The sequence below is a fragment of the Tinamus guttatus genome, unplaced genomic scaffold, assembly GCF_059628265.1.
Source record: "Tinamus guttatus ecotype Peru unplaced genomic scaffold, ASM5962826v1 Tinamus_guttatus_pri_ptg000177l, whole genome shotgun sequence".
Lineage (NCBI taxonomy): Eukaryota > Metazoa > Chordata > Aves > Tinamiformes > Tinamidae > Tinamus > Tinamus guttatus.
The window spans coordinates 383,861-403,602 of NW_028288711.1; the positions used below are offsets into that span (position 1 = coordinate 383,861).

At 44.8% G+C, this 19,742-nt stretch overlaps 1 protein-coding gene across 1 annotated transcript in view; it reads left to right on the forward strand.

The window, feature by feature from the left end:
• Positions 1–19,742, forward strand: part of CACNA1B (calcium voltage-gated channel subunit alpha1 B) — a 272,146-nt gene that overhangs the window by 181,668 nt on the left and 70,736 nt on the right. The window contains exons 20-22 of the mRNA XM_088523279.1: positions 12,667–13,488; positions 14,748–14,965; positions 17,068–17,188. Coding sequence (XP_088379405.1) covers positions 12,667–13,488; positions 14,748–14,965; positions 17,068–17,188 — 1,161 coding nt within the window. The remainder of the gene's footprint in view (positions 1–12,666; positions 13,489–14,747; positions 14,966–17,067; positions 17,189–19,742) is intronic.

Here is a 19,742-nt window from a genome sequence, read left to right on the forward strand (position 1 = left end):
GAAATCTTGCTACACTAACCTGATAGCCTTCTATGATGGAATGACCGGCTGGATAGATGAGGGGAGAGCGGTGGATGTCGTCTATCTCGACTTCACCAAGGCTTTTGACACCGTCCCTCACAACAACCTCCTGGGCAAGCTCCGGCAGTGTGGGATAGATGAGTGGACAGTGAGGTGGATTAGGAACTGGCTGGATGGCAGAGCCCAGAGAGTGGTGATCAGCGGTGCTGAGTCCAGTTGGAGGCCTGTAGCTAGCGGTGTCCCCCAGGGGTCAGTCCTCGGTCCAGTCCTGTTCAATTTATTCATCAATGACCTGGATGAAGGCACAGAGTGCTCCCTCAGCAAGTTTGCTGATGATACGAAACTGGACAACCTCATGAAATTCAACAAGGCCAAGTGCAAGGTTCTGCACCTGGGGAGGGATAACTGCAGACACCAGTACAGGCTGGGGACTGACCTTCTGGAGAGCAGCTCTGCAGAGAAGGACCTGGGCGTCATGGTGGACGACGAGTTGACCATGAGGCAGCAGTGTGCCCTCGTTACCAAGAAGGCCAATGGGATCCTGAGGTGCATTAAGAAGAGCGTCTCCAGCAGGTCGAGGGAGGTGATCCTGCCCCTCTACTCAGCCCTGGTGAGGCCACATCTGGAGAACTGTGTCCAGTTCCGGGCTCCCCAGTACAAGAGGGATGTGGAACTGCTGGAGAGAGTCCAGCGCAGGGCTACAAGGCTGATCAGGGGCCTGGAACATCTGCCCTATGAGGAGAGGCTGAGGGAGCTGGGCCTGTTCAGCCTGGAGAAGAGAAGGCTGAGAGGGGATCTAATTAGCGTATATAAGTACCTCAAGGGAGGCAGTGAGGAGGATGATGGCCTCTTCTCCCTGGTGGCCACTGACAGAACTAGAGGTAATGGCCACAAACTGAAACATTGAAAGTTCCACATGAACTTAAGGAAAAATTTCTTACCAGTGAGGGTGACAGAGCACTGGAACAGGCTGCCCAAAGAGGCTGTGGAGTCTCCTTCTCTGGAGATCTTCAAAACCCACTTGGACGCAGTCCTGTGCCACGTGTTCTAGGTGACCCTGCGTGTGCAGGGGGGTTGGACTAGATGACCTCTAGAGGTCCCTTCCAACCTTAAGCATTCTATGATTCTATGAGATCCCTACCTGCCTCATTTGTACAGGTAATTAAGCTTACAAATGAGCCCATTTGCAAACGCAGTCAGTTGCTTCCACGTTTCCTCACAGTGGCAGCAGAGTGCATGCGATACAGGAGGCCGGAGTTGAACTCTAGTTGGCTCTGCTTCGTGCCATCCATCGGAGATGCTTTCAAGGTAACTGGCAAGGCATGGAGGGGAACTTGGAAGAAAACGCAAAAGATCAGTGCATTGGTGACCAAATGGATAAAGACATAACGGGGAGGGTGGGGGAGAAATTAGGTGTTTTGAGAGGGATAAATGGATGCATGGATGGATTGCGGGCTGATGATCCAGAAGATGGTTAATGAATAGGTGCCAAAGCGATCCGTTTAATAGGTTAGATTTGCCCGTAATGAGAACTCAGAAGTGCTTAGCTGCTATAGTTGTTAGGTTTGCACCGCTTATCCCTTAGCTAAAGCAATACAATAAGGTTGATGCTGGAGACATCAGAAAGGCAGGTGCCTCCATAGTCTGGGTGCCCCTGCGTGGATGGTGAGCAAGGGTAGTGAAAACATTTGGACTGAGCTCCCCTGGTGCTACTGCAAGTCCTTTGTGCATTTCCCCCATTGCTTTATATATTTCTCTCTTGAAAAAAAATATATGTTTTGTGATTAAATTTTATTTTCAAAATGTGTCACATTTAGTTTTGATGATAACAGCTATGACGCATCACTGTTGTGAAAACATGAAATTTTTGGACCCTTGTCAATCAAAATCAGTCTTTCAAGTGTCAGGAGGAAGCAGAGGGCACCATAACTTGCATTTTCTCAGAAACGACATTCATGTTCCCGGGATGTTTGTCCAGCTCTTGCCTAGGTGATGAAGCCGTCAGGGAGCTGGGTCGAGTCGCAGCAGGGGTAGTTCAGGTTGAAGGGGAGATGCTGCACTTGCAGCTTTGCTCATTTACCTCGTCAGGACTGTATCAAGAAGTGGGAATTTATCTCCTTGTGGCGCTGCTGTCAGCACGGTTCAATCCCTGCCATGCCCCGCCACCCCTGCGGCGTTCCCGGTGTGCAGGCTCACGCTGGCCGTGCCGGCGCCTCTGGCCGAGCTCCCATACCAGCCGAGCTCCAGGAAACACTCGATTTATTGCGCCTTTGGCAAAATGTAATTTTCTTGGCTTAAAAAAATGGTTATTTGTTTAGTGTATCAGCCTATTTGGAGCCATGAAGCGTTGCCTTCCTGCTTATACGTGCAATAGGCTGTGGCCTGAGCCCAGGATTGTCCGTGGTGAAATGCTGCTCTGACATGGGGATGTTTTTTAATGAGGTATCGATTATTGCAGCAGAATGAAGGTGTTATCTGTCTTGGAGCTGACTCCAAGTGCTCCATTGTAATATTCTACCTGCACTTGGCGTGTAGCTCCCACTTCATCAGCCTCTGGGGACTGATGTGGTTTGTCTTCTGCTCCACCGAAGGGACTTGCCTAGACACACTGGTCTGACCACACTTTGCTTTTTCACCTGGTGAACTCTATCCCAAACAGGCCTTTTGCTTTGTGATTTTCAGGGTTAAAAGCTAGGCTGATTTTGCCATGGTTGCAGTGTTTGGTTTAAAGCAAAATATTTGTTTAACATATGCTATTGCATTTTAATTTTAGCCCATTGTTTCATTCTTCTTTTTGTGATCTTTGTTTTCTGTTTAGCATTTTCCTTGCTTTGTTGTTTCTGGAGGTGAGTTTCTGGGTTTGTTCCAGCTTGGCCAGCGTTGTCCTTAAGCCCCTCTGTTTTGTACAACCTTCAAAACACTCAGCCCCTTGACTGGGGCGACTGTACCGAGCAAGGGGCCTCCAGAGCAAACCATTGGTGCAGCCTTCTCGGTGGCTGGAATGGAGGAAGGGACGTGGGCAGCGCTTGGGCTTATTTTCGTGGACGGCGCGAAGACCCTCCTTTGAAACAGCTTTGTTTTCTGCAAATGGACTTGCCCCTTGCCGAACCCAAAGGGCAAGCTCCCTGCACTGGAAATCCTCGTCCCTCTCTTCTATTCCAGGCAGAGCTGCACCAATGCTGTGTACAAAAGGGGCTGCCCCAAGCGCACGCACAGCACAGGAGCCGCAGGGCCGCGAGCGCCCGGCCCACGCGTCTGGCCGCTGGTGCTCAGGGGCTAGCCATGCCAAACGCCTTTGCATTTGTTTAATCCTGTGCATCTTCCAATGGCCCCTCTTCAGCTTCTTTTAGAAAGAGTCTTAAAATAGCCATTGCAGCAGAAATCCAATGCTAAATTTGCAGGAACCTGGTAAGTAGTTGTGCCTAAGACAGACCAAAAGAAACTTTTTGGTTTTGTTGCTTCTGAGGTTTCTCGATTCAGTGTGGTAATGGGTTATAGCTGTTGAGACCAAAGAAATGGTTCAAGTGTAGATATACAGTATGAGTTCCGTATGGAAGGAGCAATTCCAGACACGACCGCTGTGGCAGGCAGTTCATGCAGCGCGTGCACCAGCACTGAGCACTGTTACAGCATTGACCACTTTCATCTGCTCAAAGTTACACCTGATTTCCAGGATCTCCCATCCTTTAAAGACTACTGCCTCTCTCCAGGCCCTCACTGATTTTTGCTGGTCACTCACGTGGTTGTTCAAAGCAAGTTACATTTTCATTGAATGCCTGCAGGTAGAAGCAGCCTGTTAACACAAGTTGACCAATTGCAAATATAGGTAGCACATCATTTCATAATGACATCTGAGGTGGCTGTCCCTTTTGTACAGGTTCGGGGATTAGGGGTGGGAGTTGCTCTGTTTCTCAAGGACTTTATCTCAGAGGTTCCATATTTTCCTTTTGTCTTGGGAATACCATGATCTGTTTTTAAATCCCTGTTGGGCTGTGGATACCCAACAGAACCCAGCAAGAAGTGTGCCTGAACACCTAGCACATAAACTCCCGTGTTTGATGGTGTAGTCTAGAAGAGGTGTTCTTTTTATCTTGCTGGCTTGTGATTTCTTCCCTTTTTCCCCTTCAAGTGTGTTGATGTGTGAGGTACTGTGATTCTTCCTCTTAGCTTACCTCTTTTGCCTTTGCCATTGGTGTAATGGCAACTCAAACAGCTACACAGACACTCTCGTTCTCCCTCTTTGATGGTAAGTAGCACCAAGCAAAGCTCAAACACTTCTGTTGTTTTGATTTGCAAAAGGAGGTTGTCTTTGCTTCCCGGCATTACGATCCACAGTTCCTGTGAGAATTTATTTGGGTACACCTTCAGAAAAGGAGGCTCTAGCAATGAGTGCAGGAATGACCCCATAGTGTTTGTACCACGTCTGGCCAGCTTGTACTTGGCAGAATCGCAGTGTGGTCTCCATCTTGCACTGCACCCACTGAGGCAAGCCTAAGTGCAAAGGACCATTTAAGTCTTCTGCCAAGGGAAGCTGAGGTCTACTTTCAGCAATTAAAAGCAAAATTTCCCCAGGTACCATTGCAAAATATTGATTCTGAATCTCAGGTAAATGAAGCCAACCCTGTACATTCTCCTCCATCATCATATTTACACCTGGCTTGCCCAGGTAATTTCAGTAATCCTTAAGGCATTTGTGCAGTCATCAGATTCTTCTCTGCAGTCTTCACTGTCAGTCTGGAGGTTCCAGCAAAGAAGTGAAGGGGTCCCCAGCCTGAGCAACCTGGAAGCAGCAATTTCAGTGGCAAACAAGCAGCGCGTGCTGATCCCCCCAACTCCACACTCTCATTTCATTTAGCACACTACGAATAGGAAAATGCTGAGGCTTAGTTAGAATTCTTTACATGGGTGTGCAGCAGATTATTTGCTCAAGCAAAGCTTTTGAAAATGCCTTTCATAATTTTCCATATATATGCCCCAGGTATCATGGCCTCTAGACAGTCATGTTGGATCCTTCACCTGGGCCAACATTTTTGTTCAGAGTATTTTGTTAATTTTAATGAAGTTATATTCAAAACCTGTGTACAGTGAAAACTGACATGAACCCAAAGAACACTGGATATTAACTGGACCTTCTGGTTTGTTGAATTTAAACATTCTCATATATGTTCAAATTGAAAAGACAAATTCAGGACATGAAGGGATTTTATTTTCAGCCTTCTGGGTGGGTTCTGCAAATGATGTAGGCTTATAAAAATTATTGTTTATAGCTATGAAAAAATTAGCACCTCGAGACAAGATCTATCAAGATACTTAGAGTTAGTTTTCTGTAGATTTCCTGCCAAAGGAAAATAAACTCTTTTTCAGTTTAGTTTAAATCCTTCTGTATTTAGAACTCCCCACATTATAATGATGTTTATACAAACATGCACTGAATGGAGGAGAATCTACAAAATTACATGTGGATGGAAACAAGCTCCTTTAAATAAAGTGTAATCCCTTGCCTGAGCTGCAGCCCTTTGAGTTTTGGGCATGTTGAGCCATACACTCAGGGGCTGAACTAAGGCACATCCCTGTGCCCAGGCAGACATGAGAGGTTTGTGCCTCTGGGGAGGGAAACTGAGGCAGGAATGAGCAGGGAGCAGTGCGGGGGCAGCCGTTGGGGATCAGGGGGATCCTGGTTCTCTGGGAATGGCCCAGGTCCTCCCCGCGGCTCCGCACAAAGGCTTCTTGATCCAAGTCATGGAGCCTGACTGGGAATTGGGAGTCTGGCATCCTACTCCCACTTTGAATTAATGATTTACAGCGCGGATGTAAGAGCAAACAGCAGCTCTTCTACAAAGACCTCTACCCAGAGGTCCTAACCATGACTTCTACTGAGGACCGTTGTGTGAGTATGGCACCTGGAGGCATAAAGTCTTAATATCATCTGTGGCTTTTGGTTCACCTTTTAATTTTTTCCCTTTTGGTTCCATTTTGATTCTTTGGTTGTCTTCCTGTTAACTAGAAGATGGTGTGTCTGTGGCTTCCACACTTTATGAAGTCTCTCCTGGTCTCCTCCCAAGATGCACACTGCAGTCTGCATTCAATAGGACACAGCCTGTATAAGTCTCCTCCCGATGTCTTTTATAGTTTCTCTTCTCTTCTTTTTTTTTCTCACTTTTTGTTTTCTTTTTTTGTTTGTTTTTGCATGTGCAGTTTTGTAAAGCAAACTCGAGGTACTGTATCTCGCAGCTCGTCAGTCTCCAGCGTAAATTCACCGTGAGTTGCTCTCTGTTACAATATTCAGTATGGATTTATGATACCTATCTCTATATTTATAAACCTCCTTCCTTCCCTTTCCCTGGTGCCTTCACTCTCCCTTGTTCTTTCCAAAAATCATTCCCATCATTGTGGATAGCCTCCAGGCCAACATACAGTGGAAGGACTGGAAGGTGTGCAACATTGCCATAAAATGCTTGTGATTTGATCGTGAGCAACTCTGTAGTGTTTTGCACATTGACTGTGATAATTTACCCCCTTCCTTCCTGTGTTATTCTTTCTCTTTCCCTCCCTCCCCCACTATTTTATTTTGTTCCTTCTTCATTTTCTCCTTTTGCCCTCATTTGTTGGTTTGTCTTGTTCTCACTAGTGTTTTTGTTCTCTGTGTTTATCGTGCACTGGGCTCACGGCTTCGATGTTCCACCAGTGTTTGCACTTACGGTTCAATAGGAGAACGGGGCCCACCATGAGTGCGTTCTTTAAAGGCAAGCTGGAGACAAAATTTGAAAACTCTTTATAAATATCTTTGGGAAGTTTATACTCAAGAGAGCACTGGTTATGCTTGTGCTCTCTGAACGTCCTAAGTTGGAGCTTAAAGCTACCAGATACCACTGGGAGGAGGAGGCACTCAGCAAGCTCCTATGTGCCCTTGGTTTGGTGAACACGGTGGAATACCTTCCACTCTCTTCGCACACCTTCTAACAAACAAATCTTGCTGGCTTTGCTGTGAATCACAGGCGTGATTTGACGGCAGTGCAGGTTTGTAGAAAATACCATTGTTCTCCGCCAACTAATACAACAAAATTTGTCATCAACTTGTCATCAACCCATCTTAGTACCTTTGCTTTGAGTTTATGCTTTTTCCACTTGACGTTATCTTTCTTCTTTAATGCTTTTGGAGAGACAAGTAAGTGCAATTCAAACATGCGTGGGTTTGTCCTTATGTGCCCTGCAGCAGGATGCATGGAGAAGTCAGGAGGTTTTCCATCAGCTTCCTGCCATCTTCCTTGCTCCCCGAGTCCTTGGGTGCTTTGGGGGTCCTTGGTCTCGCTAGATCCTGGCCATCACTGCATTAAGGATATTTGATTAGGATACGTGGATTTAGCTTCTGTGACCAAACCTGCAGCTGGCCAAAGCGGATGCAAAGTGCCTGTGTGCAGCGTTTGGCTGCAGGAGTTACGCCAGTCTGAGATCCCGTTCCTTAGCTCCCGACTGCCAGGACTAGGCCAGCGAAAACTCAGGTCATAGACTGGACCAAGGCTTTTCCAATCCTCCAGAGAGGGAGCTGCCTTTGAAAAAGATGGATTTAAATAACATGGAACCAAAATCCCCTTGGATGGAGGATTTGCCCACATCTAGCGGCATTTGCCGTTGAGGTCTGTTGCTGACTCCTCCGTGGTATTATGTGTCTCGGAAAGAAGCTTTGTTGATATAACTCACCTCTGCTCCCTGAACACAAAAATTTGTACCAAAAAAAAAAAAAAAAACACAGTAACTTTGCCTATGTTAGAGTGTTTCTCAATATATCTGCAAAAAAAACCAATTCCTTTTTCTCCTTTAGGTTGCTTAAAGAGTATAAAAGACCTTATGCCTTTAATGTCACTAAGAATCAGGAGTTGCAAATGTATACTTTCTGAAAGAACAAGATTTATTCAGAAATCATTTTTACAGGCAGGGGATTTTCTTCCGTGTTCTTCCTTGGATTAATTTTTAAAGGATTTTTTGAATTTTCTAATTTGGTGAAAACTTTGGGCAAAAATACCTGAGCTAGCTTTGAGGAGAGAGGAAAAAAAAGTCAAGGTGAGTCTGCTGTTAATTCCAAACTTTTGTGCTGTTTTAAAAAAAAAAAAAAAAGTCAAGCATTGCCAGCAGCATGAAATCCATTTTTAACTTGGTGAGAACAGGTAATTAAGTGTATACAGATATGCTCTAGTTCTTTAAGGAAATCAGTTTTCATCCAAAATACATACTGAAAATGCGGAAAATTAGGAATTAATTTATAGGCACACAGGTGATAACACACAGTTAAGCGAGTAAATATGTTGCTTTTTTGATATTCTATTTGTATTTTGAGACTTATTTTAACAGCCTGGCACCTTCAGTCATCCACAACATACAGTTGTTTGAGAAGTTGGACTATGAGCCGTATATTTGCTATATTGTAATGAGTGCTTGAATCCAAAATGATGCTTTTACTACTCACTTATGTTTTCCTTTGTGTTGCTGTTGTTTATTGTCTCTTTGTAATAGGACCCAGAGGTATCAGCTACTGCATGGACATGAAAAATGGCATATTGTTAAGGCATTTTAGAGAATGGTAAATAAAGCAAAAGCCCCTCTTTCACCAGCTGGAATTTTGTTCCCTTCCCAGCAGTGCTGAGTTCCTGCACCAGCCACGGGCACCTGAGACTTCAGCGTGGTCAGTGGCAGGAGCAGACACATGAGCAAACGCAGTTGGTAGCTCAGGGGTAGCATCACTCTTGACACATTTGTGTAAATGTGAGTGATAGGAGTGCGTTGCAGTGCAGTTAGATGGCTGTCTTGCTTGAGACAGGGAAGAAGAAAATTTGTTTTTGTTGGAGCAGCTCTTTCCCGCACTGTTACATCATGTCTCTGTTGTGCTCACAAGCTGATAGCCTAGAGAAGGGAAATGAAGAGCTCAGATATCTCCGGTCAGGCCTAATTCGTAATTTGCATCCAAGAACGCAAGTCATCCTTCATCCATATCATTTGCTTCTGTATATATTCACTCTCTGACTCTTCTGCTTTATTTCCGTCCTCACAGCACAAAAAAAGGGGCTGAGACTTCATCCCCTGATGTGGTTTCCATTGCCTTTTGTCAGAGGCTAGGAGTTCACAGTGGGATTTTGGCCAAAACGGTGCCAATATTGTGTAATTTCCAGGATTTTGTCTTGAGAGTATAGTGTGGCTGCTCTAGAGAAAACACACGATGTAAAAAGAAATGTCATTTGCTGGGATTTAGGAGAACATAATGGTTCCACATACTTAAGCTAGGAGTTTTTAGTTGAATTAGGCCAGCGATGTGGCTATACTCATGGTTCACTGTGCTGCCTAAAAGAGCAGGTAAAGGAAACGGAGGATTCTAGATGAGAATAATATTGAAAGATTCAGAAGTTATGTGAACTTTCCTGGTCTGAGACGTTGCACCCATGACAGATTGAAAGGCAGTTCAGACTGCAGTAGCAAGCGTCATGTGTGGCCTGTGCTATATTGAAATTAGAGCATGTTCCAAATTTAGAGTTTCTAGTCTCTAGTAAATCAGGAGCAGCTTTATGAAAAGAAAAGGTTTTTCTTCTGAAACTGAAATATCAAAAATTCCAATACAAAAACACATTCTAATTCAAGGGTAATCCTGGAAGAAACTGGATGGTGCTTTTTATGATAGTCCTTGGTCACAGCATTTCTGTGATGAATGTGGTTGTATCAGCTGAGTGGGAGAGCACAGGGCATCTTACGTTCGAGTACAGGCAGGAAACGTAGCTCACAAAGAAGAAGGGGTGCTCAAGCCTGCAAGCAGCAATCCTCGGGTCTTTGGCAAAGCAAACTTAGACGCTAGTGGTGAGTTCCTCTGAAACAAAATGATTTTTCAAACAAAAAGTTCTGTGTTTATATTCTAAACTGTAATATTTAATTTAGATTTTCCACATGTGAAATTGAAAATTGAAGAAAATGTCTCCAAATTTATACACAGAAATTGTGAATTTGGATTGAAAGATTTTTTTAACAAGGAATTTCCTTTCCTCTGTAATCTGTACATATTCTTTCATATCCATAATCTAATATGTACATATTTTAGCATCAGATTATTATTCTTGTAGTCATTTTTTGTTCATTATTTATTAAAGCAATATTCTAATGATTGCCTTTATGTAGCTTATTAAAGTAGTAGCTTTAGGAAACAACTTGCCATTAAGTAAAGCACTGTTTTAAAAGGTTATGGTAGCAAAATCTTTAATCATTAAGGAGTACCCTAAGATTATAATATGGATAAAAATGTACTTTCCTTTCTGGAATAATCTACGCTGACTGGTACAGCAGAGCAACAGGAGAGAAGATATGTTCAGTTGCTGTGAGAACTTGTAGAAACTCGTAGAATGTGTAGAAAGCAAGAGTCAACTAAATCCAGTTGGACAAGCATATGGCACATTTCCTCCAGTTGCTGCCGCTTTTGCTCTGAAAAAACCTCCAGGTTGTCCCCAGAGGATCCAACCTGCTCTAATGCTTTACTTCCATCTCCTGCACACAACTTTATGCACTCTGGCACTTGCCTCTGAGGTTCTTGACTGGTTAGAATACAATAAGGAGCTTATAGACGAGCTTCACGTTTTCCTGATTGTGTTTTTGCTGTACTTTATGGTGATTTTTGGAAGTATCTGTCTTTTCAAAAAGAAAAGGAGAAAGGGTTAAGTCATTACTTCCAACCTCCTGCTCTTTGGCTTGTTGGTAATCAAAGCTAGTGGGTGACTGCGTTGTGTTCTTTTGGAAATCACCTTCAGAAATGGTGTCAGTGTTAAGGATGTATTGCAGGTACTTCTCCGTGTTGAGAAGCTTGAGCCTGTAGTTTCAGAGACTTATTTGAGAAAGGAAGTTTTGCAAAATAAACACCCCCAAAAGCTACCAGGAGTATCAGGTCACTTGCTATGAGGAGGATGTTTCTCTCTTGTGCTGGGCCACTGTGGACAATCTCAGGGAGATTTCTCCATATGATTTTTTTTTTGAGTGGGACTCTTAAGATATGTTCCTAGTATCTTTCGTTATTATTTATGCTTAGAATGGTGATTTTTGTCACCCGTTCTCATGCTATGGTGTAAATGGTGCACTCGTTTGGTAGAAAATTGATCCAGGATGTACCTTGTGGGAACAGAAGACTTAGATTTTCAAGCTTGATTATTAGCTGTGTACCCTTGGATTTCTAGGGAAATTCAGGTTTCTTCACATCTGCCGGAGTGCCCATGTCCCACCTGCAGGGAGCATTTAGGTATGGTTTTGCCTGTTTAGCAGAACCAGTCAGCAGCATCCTCAAGAAATCCACAGCAGCATTGCTGTGAGATGCAAACCCTTTCCGACAGCTCCCACTGTGTTACACGACTCCATCTGAGTGCTGCTTCCCAGAGGGGCTGAGCACGGCGACAGCCCCTGACAGTCTGAATCAGCCCGTGCCCATTCAGAAGCGCCTGTTCTTCCACTGTCAGGGAAGTGCAGACAGTATGTAGGAAAAACGTGTCTGCTTTTGTGCGTCCACAGCCTTTTGGGGTGCCCGTTAAGGGCTGGAGATCTGCAAGCCCCGTGCCGAGTTCCTGGTTCTGCAGAGATGGAGGTAGCAGATGAAGAGCTCTGAGCAAGTCAGTGGAAGGAAACCGCTTTTCCTGTCTTTGTTGGAGGAAGTTTCATTAAGGAGAAAGAATGCTAACCTGAACCAGTCTAATTCTAGAACTCCACCCTCAGAGCCAATGGATTTGCTTTGTTTTTATGCACAAGCAGAGTTCAGCTCACATTATTTAGGAAGAAAAACGGCTTCCCTTTCTGTATTGACTAGGTACAAGATCCATTGACGTGTGGTGATTGGAAACCAAATGCCGTGCCAGTGGAGGTGTTCTCATCATAGAAGAGGGTAGTAGAAAGGAGCAACTGGATCTACATTCAGTTCTCCCATCCCTGGGACCTTTACACAGTATCCAGAAGAGTCTTTCTTGCTTGTACTTTTGCCAAATTCTTGTGATGTTTGGGCTGAGTGGTCCATCCTCAGCTTGGAAAAATGGCCTGAGTTTGGAGATATCGTCTTTCCTCATCCATTAGCTTATGCAGCAGTTGCAGCTTGAAAAGTGACACTTCATTTTGGCTATAAGGGGGAAGAGGATGGCAGCAGGGCACTCAGATTTCATTTCCCCTTGCTCCTCCCTCCAGTCTAACTCCTCTTGCTCCCTGCTAATTTACTCATCCAGATGTTTACAGGTGTGCAGAAATGTGCTGTTAGCTGTGGGGAAGCCTTGCAGGCTGTTCAAAGCTTTGGCTGTGCTATATGATTTTTGTAAACAGTGACTTTAACCCTGCAGTCCATACATGAGACTTCCAGGCAAGATAGCCATGTTTCAGGAATCAAGATAGCTCCATTCCAGCGGGCCTGCTTCGCAGCGCCTCTGCGCGTGGGGCAAACTAACACTGACGGTCCTGCTGGCTTTCCCTGCTCATGTTTTCCGCCAGCCATTCTCTCTCCATTCCTATATTTTCTTTGGTTCAACCCTCTAATTCCCCCTTCGCTGAAAATTTCCTTTCTTTTCTTCTTCCCTTTTTTTTTTCTTTTTTAATACTTTGTAGAGAATATGTGCAAAGTTGGTTACTGACTTTTCCTCTTCTTCCCCTCCGTAGCAAACAGCAGAACTCCTCCAAATCCAAGTCTGTTTGGGAGCAGAGGACCAGCCAGATCCGGATGCACAACTTCCGAGCCAGCTGTGAGGCCCTGTACAACGAGCTGGATCCGGAGGAGCGCGTGCGTTACGCCACCACTCTCCACATCCGGCCAGACATGAAGACCCATTTGGACCGGCCTCTGGTGGTGGAGCCCAGAAGCGAGGGGAGGAACAACATCAGCAAGCTGAGCCCCGTGGACGTGCAGGTGGTGGAGCAGGCCAAGATCAGCCCTGCTGATGGCGCGGAGGCTCCCCGAAAACACCACCGGCATCGGGATAAAGACAAGTTGGGAGAGCAAGAGAAGGGAGACGTGGCCAAGGATGAGAACGGGGAGTCTGGCACCAACCACAAGGAGGAGCGGCACCGGCAGCACCGGAGCCGCAGCAAGGAGGTGGAAGGGGGCAGCAAGGAAGGGAAAAGTGATCGCAGCAGGGGCCAGGAGGGAGGGAAGAGGCACCATCGCCGGGGATCGGTGGAAGAAGGTGCGGAGAAGGAGCACCGCAGGCATCGGACTCACCGCCATTCTGCTGAGCGGCAGGGCAAGGAAGGCAACGGGACGATCAACGGGGCCAGGAGCGAGCGGCGTTCCCGGCACCGAGGAGGATCGAGGTCTGGGAACCGGGAAGGAGAACCCAGCTCAAAGGGAGAGAACAGTGAAGAGCCTCACAGACGCCACCGGTTCAGGAGCAGAGCATTGTCAACCTATGAGTCTGTGGAGAAGGAAAATGGAGAGAAGGATGGGGAGGCTGGGGAGAAAGAGCACCGCAATCACCAGGCCAAGTAAGTGAGCATGGCCTAGCTAGACATGCCACTGCAGCAGCTCAGAGGGCACCAGGCCCCAAATACCCTTCTATGGTGTTTCCTGACGTTCCTTTTAAGCTTCACCAGCCAAGGATGACCGTGGTCCATGCCAGCCCATAAAATAGCTCAAGTCTTAAAAAAAAAAAATAGATTTCCTGATGCAACGGCCAACAGGCCTGGTAGGACTGTCTGCCCCATCCACCTCATAATGCACAATAGAGTATTTCACAGCCTCTTAAGGAAGTTTGTGTTTGATTTGCATATTTTTAAATCTTGTCCACCTTTGCTTACAGCCCTTTGGGGCTTACTATTTTTATGCTGTGAGTCTGTGTTTCTAGTTGTCACAGCACACGGCTGCAATAGAAGTGGCTTTTTTCATAGAAAGCAGTGGTGTGTCTTGTTCTGTTTAAATCTTACCTAAGTCAAGGGAGAAAAATAATAGGCATGGAGCTTTTAAAACGGTTAATAAGCAAAGATTGCCGTTGTTAATGATAAAAATAAGTCTCTTTAGGATTCCTTAGCATTGAGCATGTGTCGCCATGGGGAACTGAGGAGCATTGGATATTATTTTTTGCTGTGCATATCATCTTCCTTTAAGCTGGATTACAAATCACTTTGCATATTGCTTATATTGATCATATGCACAATTCCACTTTCCTCCTGACTCTAATAAAGCCACTGCTAGAGTAGAAAGCAGAGTTTTTGAGCATCTTACATTAACATTAAGAGTGGTTTAGGACTGGAAATGCTTATCACTAAATTTAAGTAAATCTGCAGTAAAACATTGCTGTAGCATAATGTCAGACCTCATACACAATCTAGCTGATGTTGGAAAGCTAGTGTCACTCTTACAGAAAAGTGCCACGTGGTCCTTACTTATAAACCCCATTTCTGAGTCTCGTTAAATAAAGAAGCTACTTCCAGTGGCACAGATGATGTTGGTCCAGAAGGTCTCAGAGAGAACACGTCACACACAATATGACCAGCAAGGTTTTCCGCAGCTTGTGTCCTTTCTGCAAAGGACCAATATGTAGCAAACAGCCTATGAAGCCATAGCTAATGCATCTCGGAGTCTCAGCATACGTGTGTTTTCTGCAGCTTGTGTCCTTTCTGCAAAGGACCAATATGTAGCAAACAGCCTATGAAGCCATAGCTAATGCATCTCGGAGTCTCAGCATACATGTGTTTTCTTAAGCCTGCTGAGGTCAGATTTACTAAACTCTGCTTTTATATTTTAGGGAGAATCAGTGTGAAATAGAGGCTAGTGGAAGTGTTAGTGTTGTCCCTGTGCACACTCTTCCCAGCACCTATCTGCAAAAAGTGCCGGAGCAGCCAGAAGATGCTGACAACCAGAAGAACGTGACTCGGATGATTCAGCCACCTCTGGACAAAACGACCACTGTGAACATCCCTGTCACTATCACGGCCCCTCCAGGGGAAACCACCGTCATACCGAGTGAGTGCCTTTGTTCCCCTGCTATTCGCTAGGAAGCAGCCAGAAGAGAGAGCTATCTTTTCTTAAAAATAACTACCCTAGTACTGAGCAATGATCTCTCCTGTCATCCAGCATCCTTGTGGGAGATGGCAAGGGAGACCTGGTATTACTATATGTTCTAAAGATCATGCAGCTTGCAGAAACCCAAAATGCGAGGGTCACCTGGTGTGTGTCTTGAAAACACTGGGTGAGATCCCCTGGAGATAGCACACCTAGAGCTTATCCCTCTATCAGCTCAGACTATGGAAAAGAGAAAGAGGAACAACAAAGCTGAGTGATCAAGAGCTGTGCAACAAAATAAACAACCAAATTTCCCCATTAGAGCAGTCAGGATCCTTTGTGAGTGCGTAGGACCCACTGCTCCCCTCTGCGTTGTCAGGTTTGCTCGTGGCGGTGTTTGCCCCCGTCGAACCGCGCTGCGTGGTGGAAGGCTGGGGTGGCCATGGGCAAGGAGCTGGAAGTGGTGGCACTGCATTAGAGCCAGTAGACCGAAGTCAGGCTTCTTTGCTTATTACCTGACCCCATCGTGGAGGGGCAGGACTCGTGCTATACGGCTGTCACAGTGACCCTTGTGGCCTGGGCACTTTGGGGTTGTAATTGTGGTGTAACCTCAGGGCTTCTTACAATCCTCTTACACAACTCCGTTTCAGCAGATCCACCTAAACTTGTTCTTTTCTAGGACTATGTACTCTGTCTTGTGTCTACAGGGGTAGATTTAGGTTGTTCTACAGACAGTCCCAAGATCATTGTGCCCATGCCCAACATGTGCCCCCTGCGACGCATCCAGCCCATGTCAACCCGAGGCTGCTCTGGCAGTGCAGACATTGCCAAAAGGAAACCTCCAGAGCTGGGAGTACTGGGGAGAGGTGGAGTGCACAGCCCAAGGGGTTTGCGTTAAGTCAGGAGCTGTCAGGGCTCTGCTTCCTACGAGGCACAGATAACAGTTAGCTATTTGTATTTTTCCATTGTATTCTAACATCCACATGAGATTTACCTTTTTTTTTCTTCTTTTTTGGCAATTTTGCTGTTACTATACTGAGTTCCTGTCTGTCACAATTTATCAGAATCTCTCTTTCCTGGCTGTTTCTAATATATCTGGCTTGAGATACAGTAAGGAATTTATTGAACATGTCACTCACACACAATGAAATACCATTTTGTTGCAAAGTAGAAAAGTAATAATAAAACTACCTCTAAAACATATTACAAGTGGGTGTTGTTTTTTTTGATTCCAGGTGCTGTGAATTAATAGACAAGTGTATATATCTGTCCAAGAAAAGAACTTGAAGCATAAAATGTCTTCTTGCTCATATATTAATAACTACCTTAAGTAAATTATCATATAATTTACTGCTGAGAACAGAATTTTGGTGGAGACTAGAGGAATCAAGAAAAGTTGAAAACCTAATGTGAGATGAAGCTTGGCACATTTATCCAAGGGGAGCTGTGCCAAAAGTGAGGTGCTGTATGTAGGCACAGGGTTGAATGGTCCAAGAAGCCCCTTCCATACCCATTTTCCTAATGATGTGAAGTTTAGCCAGTTTCAGCCCACAAATTATCAAAGATTACCTATGAATTCGCTCTGCTACAGGTTGCAGAGCCAATCCCATTCCTGGTTTATGGGGAAGGGTTTGGAACTGTGAGGTTGGTTAGGGTTACTGTCTCTTTTGTTGGACCAGCAGCTGATCCTCTCTCCCTCATTAATTACAATACTTGGCACAAGATTTCAGTCTCCAGCTTGGCAGCTCTTGAGTAAATAAGTGTAAGGTTTCTGTGTTTATCTGCACTGGGCATCTTCATTTCCTGGCCGTTTCAGATACAGTGCTCATCAGTGCAGCAGTTAAGGAGCAATGTAATTGTAGTGTGTATCATATGGTTGTAAATAGCTGTGATAACAATCAAATGATTGTTCATCACATTTAATCAACGTATTCAAAGGCGGCTCTTCTCTATGCCAGCTGCATTTTTCCCACATCCAGCTGTTGCAGGCAGCCTGCTGTGTGAAGGGTGCGCATGCATTTTTCTCTCTCTCTCATTTCTCTTTCCTGAAATTCACATTACAGTGAACAACGTGGAATTTGAAAGCAAAACAGAGGAGAAGAAGGATGTTGATGACCTAACAAAAAATGGGCCCAAACCAATCCTGCCTTACAGCTCCATGTTTATCTTAAGTCCTACAAATCCGTAAGTCCTCTGACTCTCTATTGCTGCTTATGGTTCACTTGTACTTCAAGCATGGTTATTCAGAGAAATAACATTAGCTTGATCTTCATCTCTGTCAGTGAAACACACTGGAAAATTAAATAAATGCCTATGTAGGTTGCAGACCAGATGCTGCCATTCTGCTGACCTCTCCTATGGGAATACATTGCCAATATAAGGAAAAGAGTCTGATCTTGGCAGACTCTTTCTAATTGCCCTGCTGGTAGTCAGATAGGAAATCATTCCATTATAGATCAATAAAGGAAACATCGCCCGTGTAATTCAGAATATGGAAAAGAGATAGCTGTGGAAAGCTATTAGCAGCTAACGAGTATTTCTGATGTCAGCAAATTCTTGCAGGTTCCCAACAGTTGGAGCTTGTGCTTCTTGCAAACTAGTACCATCACATCACTGAAAACTGTGAACTTTTGGGAAAACATGAGTATTTTTCATTTGCTAAAGCTGAGAGCATGGCTTATGGGATCCGTTGGTATTATAACGTTTCTTCTGCTTCAGGCATCTCTGCCTCATGGGGAGCTTTGTACTCAAAGCCCGTAAATACTGAACGTGTCACTTCGAAGTGCTGCAGGACTAGACAAGTGCAGCAGGAGTTGTAATAATTCTAGCATAAAGGCTTGTGAGTCATTTTGAGCAATAACTTGGAGCAACAGAAGATGTTTGAAGACAGGCCAGAGGTCTGCTAGTAGCAGATGTGATCGTTTTTCTCATGTTCGGTCAGACGTGTTAAAGTTCTTAGCTGTTGTCTTCTGTGGTTGGACTCTATGTTCAGATATCTGAGATGGACCCAGGCCCTTCATTCAGCAATTCAATTCAAGGGAATGATGAGTGATTCCAGGCCATCTACTATGCAGGACTATGAGATCCTGGGTGTCTCTACAGTCAGTGGAACAAAGTAAGGCCATGTTCGTGCCGCCGACTCAAAGTATTCATCTGCAAGATCAGAACTGCATCTGCAGCAGAAGCCATGGTCTGGCACCCCCGGATACTTGTCAGGCTGAATCATTTCCTTAAAAGCCAGTGCCAGCTGCGTAACTGAGGCTACAACCCCACGTGCTCCAGGATGATACAGCTATGAGATGTGCACGGGTGGAATTTATCAGTGGCAAAAGTTGGAGGATATTTTTCAATGCCAATAGTAACAGAGGGAAAGCAGCCCCACATTACTACTGATGTAATCCACCAAAGGAAATGAAGACTTGACGTGTGCCCCTTTGCCTCAAGCCCACAAGAGAGACGTTTTTGTTTCCTGTTTGTCTTCTCCAGCCACCTGCCAATTAGACCACATAATAGTTTAAGATAACTGAACCAGAAGCCTGTAAAGTTTTCCCTTTACAGAATGCTATAATCACATTGTGCAATTTCAAATAAGGCAACACATTCTTTGAATTTGTGTAAAACACAGTGAAGGGTAGGGGAGAGTCTTAGCTGATGGGGTGCACTCATACTGCAGCAGAAAATAAAGATGAACTTGATGGCACAAGTCGGAAGCAAAGAATTATGGAGCTTGGACTCCAGCTGGCTGCATAAGGGAACATTACTTTGTTCCTCCTACTTGGTGGCTCAAACCTTTTTGTTTTCACGTGACCACCAAAAATGAACATTAATGGCAAAAGGTCTGTTAAAGACAGAAAGTCAGACAGCGCCCAAGGATTGGAGTGGCAGCTAGGGGGGACCCAGCAAGACTTGCTCCCATGTGCACTTCTCTTTTCTTCCTCACCTTGTCTCACGGTTATGACCTTGTGAACCTCATAGGTCAGGATTTGCTTTTTCCTCTTGCTCCCTGCTCTGAAAAAAAAAGCTCTGTCAGAAGACCACTAAAATAACATTGAAAAGTGCTGGAACTGAATTGTTATTACACAGGGCCAAAGGGGAATGAGGCAAGGACCAGACTTCGAGTATCAACAAAATCAAGACACAGTCCCAATAATCCCGTCAGATCTTACTACAGCTTCTCAAGAATGGTCTTTCTGCCTTCCCAAGATGTGATTTTTCACCCTACCTATTTCTAAAGTACTCCCTTCCAAACCCCACGGTAGATGCATGACCAGAGCATTGCTAGTGGGCAGAGTTCTGAAAAGCATAATGGAAATATATTGCTTATAAAGTGCCACTCTTTTAAAACAGACATGAATTTACTGTTTTTTTTTTTTTCTCAAGCAACACTGGCAATTTACAAATGTTCCTGCACCTCATTGCTTATTGTGAATGATTAAAATCTAAAAATAGTGACTTGTTACTTCTCTGAGGAAGAGAATTTTGTGTTTGAATTAATGGTTACAAATGCTGTTGAAATGTTGCCTCTCGCTTCTGTGGATTTATAGAGCAAGATGAGGATTATCCTCCCCCGTCAGGTAGATAGCCAGAGTTAAGGGACCCACAGAGCACTGTGCTTTCTGACATCTCATATCGAGGCTGTGTCTCTGCTATTTGTACCTCTTGTTCTGCCTCCATTGGTATTCCAGAGAAAGGAAGTATAGAAGCAGATGTGGAAAAAAAGAATTTTGATCGAACAGTT